This window comes from Hippocampus guttulatus, chromosome 8, assembly GCF_054856545.1.
Source record: "Hippocampus guttulatus isolate MCC_2025c chromosome 8, RoL_Hgut_1.0, whole genome shotgun sequence".
Lineage (NCBI taxonomy): Eukaryota > Metazoa > Chordata > Actinopteri > Syngnathiformes > Syngnathidae > Hippocampus > Hippocampus guttulatus.
The window spans coordinates 5,744,266-5,758,299 of NC_141268.1; the positions used below are offsets into that span (position 1 = coordinate 5,744,266).

Here is a 14,034-nt window from a genome sequence, read left to right on the forward strand (position 1 = left end):
ATACAGTAATGCACTTCAAGATTAAACGAGATTTATGAAGAAAAGGATTTTTAAGCCATTTACACATGCATAAAAAATCTAAATGTAATCCTGCCTACACCTTTCAAACTAAGGAGAGTGCTATTAAATGTGTAAATGTGAGAGTGCTATTGATAGCGTCTGCTGTCATTGGTCTGTTTCAGTGACGGACTGAGGCTGCTGTTGTCTTCTTCTCTGATCAAAACAGTATCTCTTAGCGGATACTCAATGACTTGCACCTTATTAAAAATATTAATTCTGTGTCTTTTATGCATTTTTTTCACTTTTAAATTATCCTGCGGGCCTGATTGAACCTCCTTGCGGGCCGGTTCCGGCCCGCGGGCCGTATGTTTGACACCACTGCTCTGAACTGTTAAATAACTTCAAACATACATTGGCATGGCATTTGCTAAGCTACATGTCAAGTAGCTTTTTAAATCATTGGTAGTGTGTTATGCTTATGATGTTAACAAATGGGGACATTCTGAAATATTTTGAGGCTGGAGCAAATCTAGGCAGGACCGCTTCTGCCTCCAGTGTTGCCTGTACGATTTCCTCTCGGGAGATTGTCTAATGTTCACATTTCAATTTTTTGGGTTATTTTTTTTCTTTGTGCTATTCAGTGCTGTCCTTTCCTTTCGATATCACAATGAGATTGCTAGTCAGCAAATTAGAGTGCGAACAGTAAAATTGAAACGTGACTCTTGCCCAGTTTCTTCGAATCCATCTATCACATACACGAAGGTGTAACTTTCAATTTAGAGCGCAGAATTTGTCATTAAAACGTTAGCTGCGGTATACTGTACATCAGAAGAGTTCTAATGTTATGTTGACATGACTAAGCAATTCAACTGTCTTACACAATGAGACATAAACTTGTGTTGTTGGCACTGACAAATTCACAAATATTTACTTTTGAGAGATGTGCTTAGGATTTTGAGAAAGAAAACGGTGTGTTTTGTTATTTTTACAAATTGTTTTTGAAAAACACACTGTTTTGCTAATTCTGATCTGATAAATGTACTAAAGCGAATGAAAAAAAACTGTTTTATACTTGTTATCTTCTAGGCCACACTCCTGCTGACATATTGCCATAGCGTTACATAATTAATTTCAGGACCTGTTTAGCAATGTGTATAGCATTATTTTGTATAATTTTATTTCCAGACATTTATCTGGTATTTTGCTGTTTAAATTTGGATACACTCCACTTTAATATGTTTCCAGCCAGACTGCTGTGAAAAATGTACCCAATCATCCAAGCACTTATTTTCGATGTTTCACGATAACATTAGCTTAGCTTAGCAATTAGCATAGCTTTTCCATCCTCTGTTAATAACTGCTCGTCATCCCTTCGTAACAATATTTGTCAGAAGTGGAGCTTTTTCACCACCATGGAGGCGATCATTATGATTTTGACTTTATTATGATTGATGGACTCATGAGAGAGTCCGCATCATGTTTACCCTTATTAGCAGCCAGCCAAAGCTTGTTGCTAGCTGGTTGTGACATAAGTCGCACCGAGCTTCCCTCGGCCGCCTACGTTCCACGCGTAGGTGACGGAAGTGTGTTGCGGCAACATCTATGTTGCCCAGGGGAGCAGTCTCTGTAGTTCTTAAAACTTAAATATCTGCGATTCTCTGTTTTGTGGTTCATTGTGTTTTAATGAGGCACAAAATGCATATATTGACTCGCAAACCGCTCATTTCCAGCCTTGTTCACACATTATTGGTTTGCATAAGGGGAGTCTTATATGTTTTTGCTTTCATTTGTAAAAAAAAAAAAATGGAAACAAAAAGTGTTTATCTGTGGTGTGATGCATACAGAATGCTTCAGTGCTTGTGAAATGCTTCACGTGACCCTTGACTTACATATAAGGAATTTTTTGAGCTTTTAGCCTTGATTCATAGAAAATTGGTGCGAAATCAAATTCATACTATGTGGCGTGTACATATTGGTTCCATTGGTAGCATCAGTGTTCAGTTTTTGATACCACACCTATAGAAAATGGATGGATGCGTTTGCCCTTATACCATGGCATGGCACTTCATAAAAAAGAAAAAAAAAATTTAAATGGCCGGTCCTGTGCCATCTTTGCGCTTCCACCAATTGCCTTAGCGTGGTGTAATCCAAGCTGCCCTCGCCCCTCTCTTCTCACTCAATCTTTCTGACCCTTCCATGGTACTATCGCTACCTTCCCCTTTTTTTCCATTCTCTGAAGCCACCGTTGGGCTCGCCAGGTCTGGCCAATTACAGCAGCAGCAAGTAGCAATCCGGAGTTGCTCCGGCCAGGCCTGTTATATCCTTTGGAGCGAGAGCCGTACAGCTGGCGGAACATTCCCACCACCACTTGAAGGAGTCCGATTGTCAAGCTCTGTCGGAGTGGGGTGGTGTCTACTTTGGCCGCGCTTCAGCGTTCCCATGTCCTGTTCACTTTCTGGTGACTGCACAAACATGCCGAGGAATGACTGCACAGGGATGTCGGATTCTGCTTGGAACATTGAAATGCTAATATGAAAACAATTTAAAACAATGGTCCAGTTGTGGTCAGGTTGACGCAGTATGCTTTGGAACCCTGAAATGGCTCGACTTGGTGTACTCGTGGTGAGCATGTTGTGAAATTGAGGGTTCAAATCTCAGTTCTGACCTTCCTATATCAAGATCTGTCCTTGTGTGGGTTTTCAGTTACTCGGGCTTCCGTCTACATTCCAAAAATATGCATATTAGTTTGGGATGATTGATTAATCATATAATCAATAATTGCATCATTGCAATTTTGTTTTTGCCTTCAATATTGAGATGACGATTTAATATGCGATCATTTTTCAAAATCATCTTCCCATATATTTTTTTAACAAGCAATTTTTCAAGGTTTTAGCTTGAAACAAGCTTTTACAGGAAAATCACTTTCTGCTTTGTGCTGGTTATTCCCATTCCAATAAACTTTATCTGGAGAGGTTGCTCGAAAATGATTTCGCTGTGATGGCCTGAGTGTTTGCCACTCTTTTCGAGTATATGCTGACGCCCAAAGTGGCGCAAAAATTCAACACGCTTTACCGGCTAATCTACTAATCTTTGCTAATCTGCGTCTTTATCGCACAAGATGTAAAAGCACCCACGATCATTAAGTGGTTTGATCACACGAGTGAAGGTCATCTTTTAAATTCAATCCTATCGCTGAATGACGAGGTTTAATGGAAATGACAAGACAGCTCTGTGAAGTGTGTTATTATTGGGTGGACAACGCATATATCACAGTATGGCAATCTTTAATATCCAATGGTAATTATGAATACGGCAACCATTTTGCAATAAAAATAGACCTCAAATGTTGCACCACACTTGGATGACAATGTGGAAAATTCCCACTTTTAATAATGAAAGGGGCTACGTACTTCAGGGATTGGCAATTTAAATGACGGCCACCATTTTTCCTCAGCGTTACTAAGGGTCCCCATAGAATCCTTCGTAACCAGATGTACTGTATAAAAAAAATAATAATAATAAATGCCATTTCCGCCCTTTCATGCACCAATAATGACAAGCTGTAACCCGATAACATGATTAGCTGTCCACTGTAGTAACCGCTGTCCCTGAAAGGGTTAAATATGTTAAAAATATGTGCAGATGTCTGTTTGAACAATCAAAAAAAAGAAACACATAAACTGTGATTTTTCTTTAGTGCAAAGGGTTCTCGTGCATAAAAAAAAAAAATCAATTCATATATGACACCAATCGACTGAACAGGAAACCAACATTAAAGGGGAAATCAAATCAAAAGCGTTCTTGACAATAATCTGTTCTACACTTCCATTATTCTACACACGACATTCTGATTAATATTGCATTTGTGTGAATACGATTTACGGTATCTCTCTAGTCTCAAGGGTTTTTTTTGGGTGGGTTTTTTTGTGTAACTTTCGTGTATATGTGCACTTTTTTGTTTTGTAGATTAAATCAAGGAGGTTTAGTCACCTTTATTTGTTATTTCCGTCTCCAGATTAGCGAGTGTGCTGCTTGGAAGGCGTTGTTAAAACGCTGACCCTCCATTAAATCCAAGTTAATCCCGACACTCACAGCCAGCTAGCGGCGAGGGCGGACAGAGACTCACCCTTTCATCCTCATGAGATTTGAGAATAAGACCCGGAGAACATGCGAAAAGCCTCCGTGTGCTTTCTTATCCATGCCTCCGTTGTGGGCCAGCAAGCCAATCAGGAAGCGGGCTCAGGAAACAGAGAAGTTGAAGGGAAAGCGGAGTGACCCTTGTCAAAAGGGAAGGCAGCGAGGCATTAAAATTCATATTGAGCCAAAGCGGCAGCCTGAATACTGATAAGGGCAGGGGTCCACTCCTGCAGTCACAAACAGTAACAGTGACAAAAACATGCATCCTGGCCGAGAATAATAAAGGAGGCGGGGGGGGGAAGCTCCTCTTATACAAGGATGCTCCGTCTCTGATGTGCTTCTGCCATTGCCGCCACAGCAGCTGGGAAGCAGCAAGGAAATAAGAAAATGTCTATTTATGACAGTGCGTGTGTGCGTGTGGGCAGATGTGGGCATGTAACCATATGCTGTTGCTATGTTATTCCTCCCCACATTACTCTGTTTGTGCCTGTCAAAGTGTGTAATTCACTTGTGCAGGATTTGATGCAAGATAAATTACCCCCCCCCCCACACACACACATTCTTTTGTCCTTCGTAGCTTGTTGGAAGAGAGGATGCATCAGCCAATAGCAGTGTTGTAACTTTGCCATCGGCAAATATATCTTCAGTTCGCATTGCTTTGGAAGACATTGCAGTTTTGAAAAAAAAAAATAGCTGACTTTCTGCTTAAATTGAGTTTATTTTTATTTTTTTTTTAGAAGTCAACCTTTACCACACACGATCCAGTTTAATTTAAATTCATTCACTGCTATGGACGTTAATATGCTTGAACTGGGATCCAAATGTTGATCGCCACCGATGCTTATATTCGTGAAGTGCTTTTGTGGCAGTGTTGGCAAAGTTACTTTTCTTTGCAAACTAGTTTGCACTTTTGTTCAGTGAACTCATTCAGGTACAATGCTAGTTTTTGGTTTTCAAGTAGTGGGCACAAGTCTCAACCAGTTCCTCTGAAAGTCCATCTTTTAGATTCTAAGACAGACACTCAGAACTGTGAGCCACCTATGCGAACCACTTTAGTACCCGGCTGCCCTTTTCAAAACATTTTTCATCAAACTATCCTTGTGATCTGCCTCTATGATTAATAACGCCCAAAAAAGCTCTTTGCTGTGTTGTCCGAACGTCCCGAGGATCACTCTGGCTACATGTTAATATATTTTCAATCCCGATTTGACTGGAATTTAGATTAAGGTGACCTTAATCCTTCACGTCGCTCCACCGGCAGCGGGCGAGTCAGAAGAGACCTCGAGCCTCTCTGCTGGCAGACAAGAGTGTTTGTGTACTCCTGTGAACAGAATTAGCAGCGGAACTCGGTGATGCATCGTAAGCAGTGATGGCCAGAAAATGCAACTTCATTTCTGTGCATCTTGCTGTTTTGTTTTAAAATCTTTAAATGTCTCTTTTATTTCATGCTTCCAGCTAAGGGGCCACAACATATATAAATTGATGTGTACATTTCAAATAGTGTCTGTGTATGTGTGTGTTTTGCAAAATTCAACACCCTTATCACATAATTTGCATCATTTTCCAAAGTCATCCTGCCTTAGAGAGCGAGCATTAATTTGGCAAATGTTTCATTATGTTTCATTTTTTATTTCTACTTTCATAGGTGAAATATATATGGATTACAAGGCCTAATTTTCATTTGTATTTTATATATTTTTATTTTATTTTATTTTAACGGATTGATATACCGTAATTAGTAGTAATGGTGGTTTAAAAAAGTGTTTGCAACAATTTTGTTGAAATATTTAATGTATCAGTATCATGAGCAAGGATGTATCATTCATCACATTTTTGATAATTTTAGGCATGTTTTCGGTCTTCTTATTTTTTGGTGGTGAGAAGCATCAGGGGGTAACATCTCCATAACAATTTGTTTTGTACAATTGCATTGCATCGTACTTGTTTGTGTTTCTTCTATTTTGCCACTCAATATGACGCATTAAAGTTTTACGCCCTCCCATAATAATGGCTGTTGTTAGTTTTTCAGTCTCTTCACAAGCGCACAGCGCTGGTCGATAGCGCAAATTCAAATACTTCAGGACGAGTGCTCCCTCATGGCTCTGTCCAAAGAACTGGAGAACTGTGAACTGGGCTCGTGAGCCGTAAAATGTGCAAACACAGTACTTCTGAGGGAAGCACTTGTGGACCAACAATCATTCTATTCACTCCGCCTGTTTGTTTAGGTCGTCTTTTTGTCTGACCTGACTTAGTATATGAACTCTACTAACCCTGTTAAATAGAGGTGTAACAATTTAATCGGTGTATATATGTGTCTGCCCAATGATCATTATTGACTGATTGACTCAATGTGTAACTAACAAAATTCCCAATACTTAATTTTACTTGTCGCAAAGAAATTTTGAGCATGTTCAAAATTTGATGGGGACAAGAAAAACCTCTTGTGACTATCACAAGTGTTTGGAAATATCAGGCGAACGTCATTGCAACAGCTTGCAACACTGAACTGACAAAAAAAAAAAACGTGCACACACTTTCAAACCTTTGCAACTCATTGAAACACGGGCTTTATTGTATCGAATTGTATCATTAAAAAAAATGTGTATAATTTAGGCCTAACATTGATATGTATGGGACAGTTCCACGTCTACTGCTAAAGCCTAAAATGTATCCCAAAATGTAGCTCTGTGTGACAAATTGAGTAATGGACACGTTGTGGGAGTCAGCATGTTTCGGAGAAGCCTAAATTGAGTAGATGGCGTGTCTGGGACATTGCGATCTGCTTTGGCTGGTTGCCCGGAAGATCGTCAACACACTCACAACAACAACGACAATCAACAAAGAAAGGCACCTTCGCACAAGAGCAACCTATGTTTTTTTGAGAACAGATGACAAGTGCAGTTCATTTCAGCTCACCCCTGTAGTATGCATTAGTTAGTTGAATGGTGTACCCGCAGCAATTTTTAATGTCTTAATGTTTTTTTTGGTTTTTTTGGGAGGGACTGATCCCTGACAATGAAATGTTCTGTCCTCAACCCTTGTGACCATGTTGAAGTGTCCTTGAGCAAGATACTGAACCCTAAATTTGATCCCGGTGGACGTGGTTGGCGCCAGCCTCCCATGAGTGTATAAATGGGTGAATGTAAGGCTTTATCAAGCGCTTTGAACACAATATGGTGTAGATAAAGCGCTATCTAAGTTGCACTCCGTTTACAATTTACCACGAGTGTCTGCCCTGACTGATGTCAGAGCAGATATTTGACAGATATTTTACTTTTAAAATGTGTCAACAAAAAATATTTTTTTGTTGACACATGTGGGCTTCAACAGTGTTCACCAGATAGCCCTCATTTTCCCCACCAAAAGACGCCCCTGCTGAGGGCGAGTGGTCATTCGTCTACATGCCCTACGATTGAGTGGTGACCAGTCCAGGGTGAAAGTCAACCGGGACAGACTCCACACATGCACGTCGGGTTCGTTGTCGACTCTAAATTGTCCATAGCTGTCTCCATGAGCATGAATAGATGTTTGTGTGCCCTGCGATTGACTGACAGACAGTCCAGGGTGTACCCCATCTCTCTCACCAAAAGACATCTGGTATTGGCCTCAGCTCACCCGTGACCCTAATGAGGACAAACGTTACAGAAAATGAGTGGTATTCAAAGAAACATTTGAATTGGGCAGTGTTGTGGTTTTTTATTTTTTATTAATTTTTTTTACATAAGAGGATCCCATTCGCAGTGAGCCTCAAATCTGTGGATTTGCATCATCGATAGCAAGAGGCTTTGACAGCATGAGCCGCTTTTGGACGCCTCCCATGAGATCGCGGCACAATAAGCCGCTCAGGGGGAGGCGAGTTCTTCTTGAGCTGTGTCATGTTCCCTGAAATGGGCCGTCCATCATTTGTGCAATGATGGAGTTTAATTGTGAGGGAGCAGCAAGAAATGAGCCGTAAAGAAACACGTTCTTTGGGGACATGCGACCTTCACATGTATTCAGCATTGTGTGCATCAGGTCATTTGTTTGTCCCTTTCATCAGACCGCAAGCTCTCTTGATCAACATTACATGCTTTGATCTTGAAAGAAATGCTAATAGCTACAAACAATAAAGCAAAGGTTCCTTATTATAGCAAATTGTGACAAATTATTTGCATATAACATGTTGGCTCTTATCTCTTATTAATGACTCTGGCCAGAAGTGATGGTTTACCTTACTGGATTTGCCTACGTCCCTCAATCCAGAAATGTCAATCAACTTTCACTTACATCAAATTCTTGCATGTCTTTTATTTTGCTTCCTCCATCTTTCATTTTTATTACCTTTATCCTGTCTTCAAGCTTTTCTTTTCTTAACACCTTGGTATGCAGAGGTCTATTTTGTCGCCATGTTAGCAATGCAACATTCGTGCTGCGTCTGAGACAAACACTTCCTGGACTACTGCGCATGTGTAAACCAGTGTGGTGGTTGCTGTTATCCTAACGAAGCAGTAGAGGTCGCTGTGGCATGCTGAGGTTGGATTAGACTTTTGCGGGAGGCTTGTTTTCGTTGTAGTGAATCTCGTTGCGAAGCAAGAGCAGAGAAAAAGATTTCATACAATGGAACAGGGGGACATTTTGTCATAGGGGGAGCAAAAAAGTGGGAATGGTTTTCATGCATGAACATTTTTTCACACTAGAGGGTATTCATGTAGGTTTCGTTGCAGAGGAATTTCACTGTGTATTGAAGCAAAGTTTTAAATGTATACAATAAGGGAGCGGCCCAGTGGTCCGGTGGTTAGTGTGTCGACCTCACAGTGCAGAGGTCATGAATTTGATCCCTTCCTGTGTGGAGTTTGCATGTTCTTCCCATGCCTGCATGGGTTTTCTCTGGGTACTCCGGTTTCCTCCCACATTCCAAAAACATGCATGGCAGGATAATGGAACACTCTAAATTGTCCCTATGTGTGAGTGTGAGCGTAGATGGTTGTTCATCTCTGTGTGCCCTGCGATTGCCTGGCATCCGGTTCAGGGTGTCCCCCACCTACCGCCCAAAGACAGCTGGGATAGGCTCCAGCACCCTCAGCGACCCTTGTGAGGATAAATTAGATTGGAAAATGGATGGATGGATGGAGACTATAAGTATATGTCTGAATACAGTACACGCCAAGTATCCTTAAGCATACTTCTGTGAAGTTCAGAAAATACACTATTTATAAAGTGCACAATACTGCCTCCAATTTAGTATTAAAAAAAAAGTTGACTCAAAGTGTACTTGAATAAACTACTTTTTGCTAAGGGATCGGCTCCAGAGGTAATGCTTGTCATAGAATGTTCACCAGCAGCCCAAATAAGGAGGAAAAAGTCATGTCCCCCATAATGTTCAACAAAAGCATCCGTAGATTCAAACTCAATAGTAGAGCGAGGCTGTCAAGAGGTTCAGATTTTTCAAAGTATTCGGCCATCTTTGTGTTCCAGTCGCCACTCTTCTGTCTGAGCGTTTTCACACTCTTTTGTCCTCGTCTGTGAGACTCATTTGCTGGTCTGTGTCTAGCCATGGCAGGCGTCATACCACATGGTCACCGCGGCGCCGCTATAAATAACCTGGTCTCACGGCATTGAGGGCTGAGAGCGAGAGGGAGAGCAATCTGCTGTCTCCCTAAGTAAGCGCTCTCGGGCTGAGGCGCAGACAAGACCAAGCGCACAAAGATTTGTGAGGGTCATTTTCTTTTCGGACTAATGTTGAACCACTTGAAATACGATGGAGAAAAGTCCAAATAAAATGGTGCATCCAAGAGACGGACTTATGGATGAAAGATAATGAGTGAGTCGCAGGAAAAAGTGTGAAACTGAAAAGTGAAAAAGGGGGGAAGAAAGTGGATACAATAATTAATTGTAATAATAATATATTACTCACTCACTCACTCACTCTTTCTTCTTCCGAAGTCATTTACTTCTGCTCTTTATTCCTCACTCACTCACTCAATCATCCTGTGACTCTCTTGAAATTCCCTTGCTTCCTTTCCAAAGTGAAAAACTGTCCTTCCCTTTCCTTCCTTCCTTACTTCCTTCCTCCTTTGCCTACTCAGTCCTTCTTTCCCTCCTTCCTTCCTTCCTTCCTTCCTTCTGAAGTCATTTTTTCCTCATGTCTGTTATGTTTCGATCTGGTTACGTTTGGTTTTGATTCCTCATGTGCCCTTTTTTCGCCACCTGTTCTCGTTATCAGTGTTCCTTGTGTGTAACCAATTAGCTTCCTCAACCCTTTGTGTGTTGTCCAGGTGTTTCTCGTTGTCTCGTCACTTAGCTTGTATTTAGTTCCCCGAGTTTCTGCCAGTCTTTGTTGGGTCATTGTGAGCTGGCAGTATGTGAGCATACGTGTGCTCCTGTCATGTTTTGTTTCCTGTTGTAGTTTGGTTTGATACTTGTGATTTCCAGGCATTTTTTTTTGAGTACTTCGACTTAGTGTTTTTTCCATTGTACTCCTGTGTGTATTTTTTGTTAAATACATTTTGGTCAATCCACCCTGCTCCTCCCTGCCTCCCTGCTTTTTGGGGTCCTACAACTACCATCACGCAAAACGTGACAATGTCCATCCTACCACCATCACTCATTCCATTTTCCTTCCTTCTTTCCTTCTTTCATGATTCCTGCCTCACTCCCTTTATTTTCTGTGAGTGTGTGCATCTGATATTTGGTTCAATAATTTAACATAACCTACTTTATTAGTACAAAATAATTATACAAATGCATTTTGATCAAAATGTGATAATCACTGGGGATACAGAGCAAGTCTGATTAACATGCCTCATCAATTGCTTTTGTAATACCTTTTTTAAATTGTAAAAATTACTTAGCTGCCACCTTGCATAATGGTGGCCCCTTTCAAGAGACTGATTGTGATGCTGCAGTGTGGGCCTGTGCATTGAATGCACTGTGTAAGACTGAGCATATTGCATACACACACTTCATTAGCCGCACTCATTTTCCCTGTAAAGTCCAACTGTGGACACTTTGGCATCTCCACCTGTTTCCTGGTGAGCATTCCTTGAACTCGTCTGCCATGTGTGTTTGACTTCCTGTTTTCTTCTCTCCTTTCAGGTGACAATAACCCCAAGGAGAGCAGCCCGTTTATCAACAGCAGCGACGCAGCGGCGGAGAAGAGCCAGCAGTATGATGGCAAGAACATGGCCCTGTTTGAGGTACCCGCACAAAGCTCTGCATGTATACCCGCGTGGCAGTGCAAAGGATCCTTCTCACGTTTTGAACAGTGGCCCTGGTTGATCGATGTCGGTAACAACACCATGAAGGCCGCGCGGGAGCGTCGGGTTAATGCAAGCTAATCTCTCACGAGTGCAGGGATCAACGTGTAAAGGAGGCAATTTGTTACAAACCTCTGCACAAACATCCTGAAATGGTCCCTGCCATATGACATTTGGGATAGAAGAAAGGCAGCGTTTAATACAGATGGCGACTATTGAGAGTGGGAGGCAAAATTAGGTTTGGGCATAATATTACCAACATCCAGAAAACCCCTACTATTTGCAAGCTCACGTGGTGCATATATTAACATATATGACATAGATTATTTTTATTAATGTGTACGATATTTAATGCAAATGCCCTTTGAATAAATACATACTTTAACCTCAAGGCTGCATTCAATGATGATTGTGTTGGTTTGTGCATGTATAGGAGGAAATGGACACCAGTCCGATGGTGTCATCTCTGCTCAGTAGCCTGGCCAACTACTCCAACCTGCCGCAAGGGAGCAAGGAACACGAGGAGGCAGAGAACAATGAGGCTGAGTCATCCCGCAAGAAACCAGTCAAGGTATCGCAGGTTTCGCTTTGTTTGACAAGGTTGTGTTTAATGGTACTTGGAAGTAGAGATGAAACAGTATGAAAACGAGGATCGCCAAAATCATTATTATTGTGTGTAATGTCTGAAAAGAAAAATCCCAGGTCCACTATGTGAAAACAATACACTTTTTCATAAGTGCATTTTTCTACAATTACAAGTGAACCACTCGTACACATTAACTGCCCGATTCTGAGAAATACCTTTACAGACAAAGAACAAGCAAATTATATTGCCTTGATTTCAGATATTGAATCTTGATCAGCTTTTCCAGTGAATGCTTTTCAAGAAACTCTGCTGAGCGACCGAGTGATAAGAACAAAAAAAAATCTCCTAGTTTAGAAGCCGTCAATCACTTTCAAATGGCATTCTAAATCCCCGGATTGTGTTCCCGTGTCGCATCTTAAATGTCACTCACTAATGAGTCGCCATCACATTATCCAGCACGATTTCTGTCAGGCAGCAGTTTGCTTCTCAGGGACTTTGTTCGCCGGATGCATTTTTAGCCACGGTGGCAAAGAAAGATAACAAGGTGCATAACGAAGAGCTTGGATCATCGGAGGCGGAACTTGGTTTGGACTTGCTTCCTGCTTTATGCAATGTTGACAGCTTGACAGTTTTTCCGCCGCCTTTGACCCGTGGTGTCTGCCCAGGTGCATCATCAGCATCCCCTACGATGTTTTCCTTCCTTGTCACATGTCAATTCCCACGGGCCGCAACACTTTCACTCCACCGCCATCGTCCTCACCTTGAACCCAATGACAACTTTAGACGTTTCTGTCTGTACACCAGACACTTCCTTTAGTGTAGATCCTGATGAGTTGTGTCGATAAGCCAGCGTGTCCTCCTGTGTTTTTACCTGATGCCACTGATAAGCTTGCCTGCAATTTACTGCCGACCATTCCAATGTGTATACCACTTCTCTTTAAAAGTCAGCTAGGATAGACTTTGCCTCACCTGCGACCCTAATGAGGTCAAGCACGACTAAAAATGGATCCTATTCTATATGTGCCCTGCGATGGACTGGCGCCCATCCCAGGGTGTACATACTCCACCTTGATGGTCATCTGGGATTGTCTCCAGCTCACCCACGACCCTAATATTTATAAACGGCATAGAAAATAGAAAAATTATGCGACAAACATGATAATAGTTCAACACCATCAAGGGCTTTGAAATTCTACACACTTAAGTATCCTATAGGACAGACCTGGGCAAAGTATGGCCCTGGGATCATAACAGTCCAGCCCATAATTTCTGAACGGCCGTCAAAGTGACCATGAAGTCAAAGTAAACATGAAAACAGTATTTTATTTTATGTGCATATGCGTGGACGCGAGTACAAGCGGGCTAGCAAGCAAAAGCTACACGGTATGCCAGCAAAGTTTTTGCTATATTTAGCAATTTTTTCAAACCCCTTCAGCAACTATTTTTTCCAAAAAAGCGACTCGCAAAAATGACAACAGTGGTCAGAAATGTTAGTAATATTTTTATTTTCTGCATAGTGGAGGAAAGACGACCAAGAACATTTGGCCTAATGCTACTGTATGCAAATGTACAATTTCATATTCTGTACGTAATGGTTTTGTTGTCACTGTATCATTGTACATCACTATCAACAATATTATAGTCTCGACTATAGTTAGATAATTGGGAGTCCTGACTAGGAATGGCTAATATTAATTGGTGGTTGGTGCACAAAGTTGAAGTGATCATTTTCAAAACTTTAAAGGTGTAATTTTAATGACCACTTACAATTTTGTTTAAAATGTGTATTTCCTAATTATAAGAATACATACCATATGCATACATACATGTCACAATTTATTGAAACAAGACAATATTATTTTTTTTCTAAATACTGGTACATTAAAAATTGTATATAGATGAAGTTGAGGTTAGCATGTTGGTTTGGCCGTTGGCAAGCATTCGTGTTTCTCATTTGGCCCCTTTGAAAAATGAATTGCCCACCCAACTACAGGAACATGCATGTTAGGTCCATTGGAGACTCGAAATTGTGAATGTTTTTTTGTCGATGCTCTATGTGCCTTACGATTGACT

The 14,034-nt window shown here is 41.2% G+C and overlaps 1 protein-coding gene across 2 annotated transcripts in view; it reads left to right on the forward strand.

The window, feature by feature from the left end:
- slc12a5a (solute carrier family 12 member 5a) overlaps positions 1-14,034 on the forward strand; it is a 191,432-nt gene that overhangs the window by 123,991 nt on the left and 53,407 nt on the right. For both annotated transcript variants that reach the window (XM_086118447.1, XM_086118448.1), the window contains exons 2-3: positions 11,215-11,315; positions 11,809-11,946. In XM_086118447.1, coding sequence (XP_085974573.1) covers positions 11,215-11,315; positions 11,809-11,946 — 239 coding nt within the window. The remainder of the gene's footprint in view (positions 1-11,214; positions 11,316-11,808; positions 11,947-14,034) is intronic.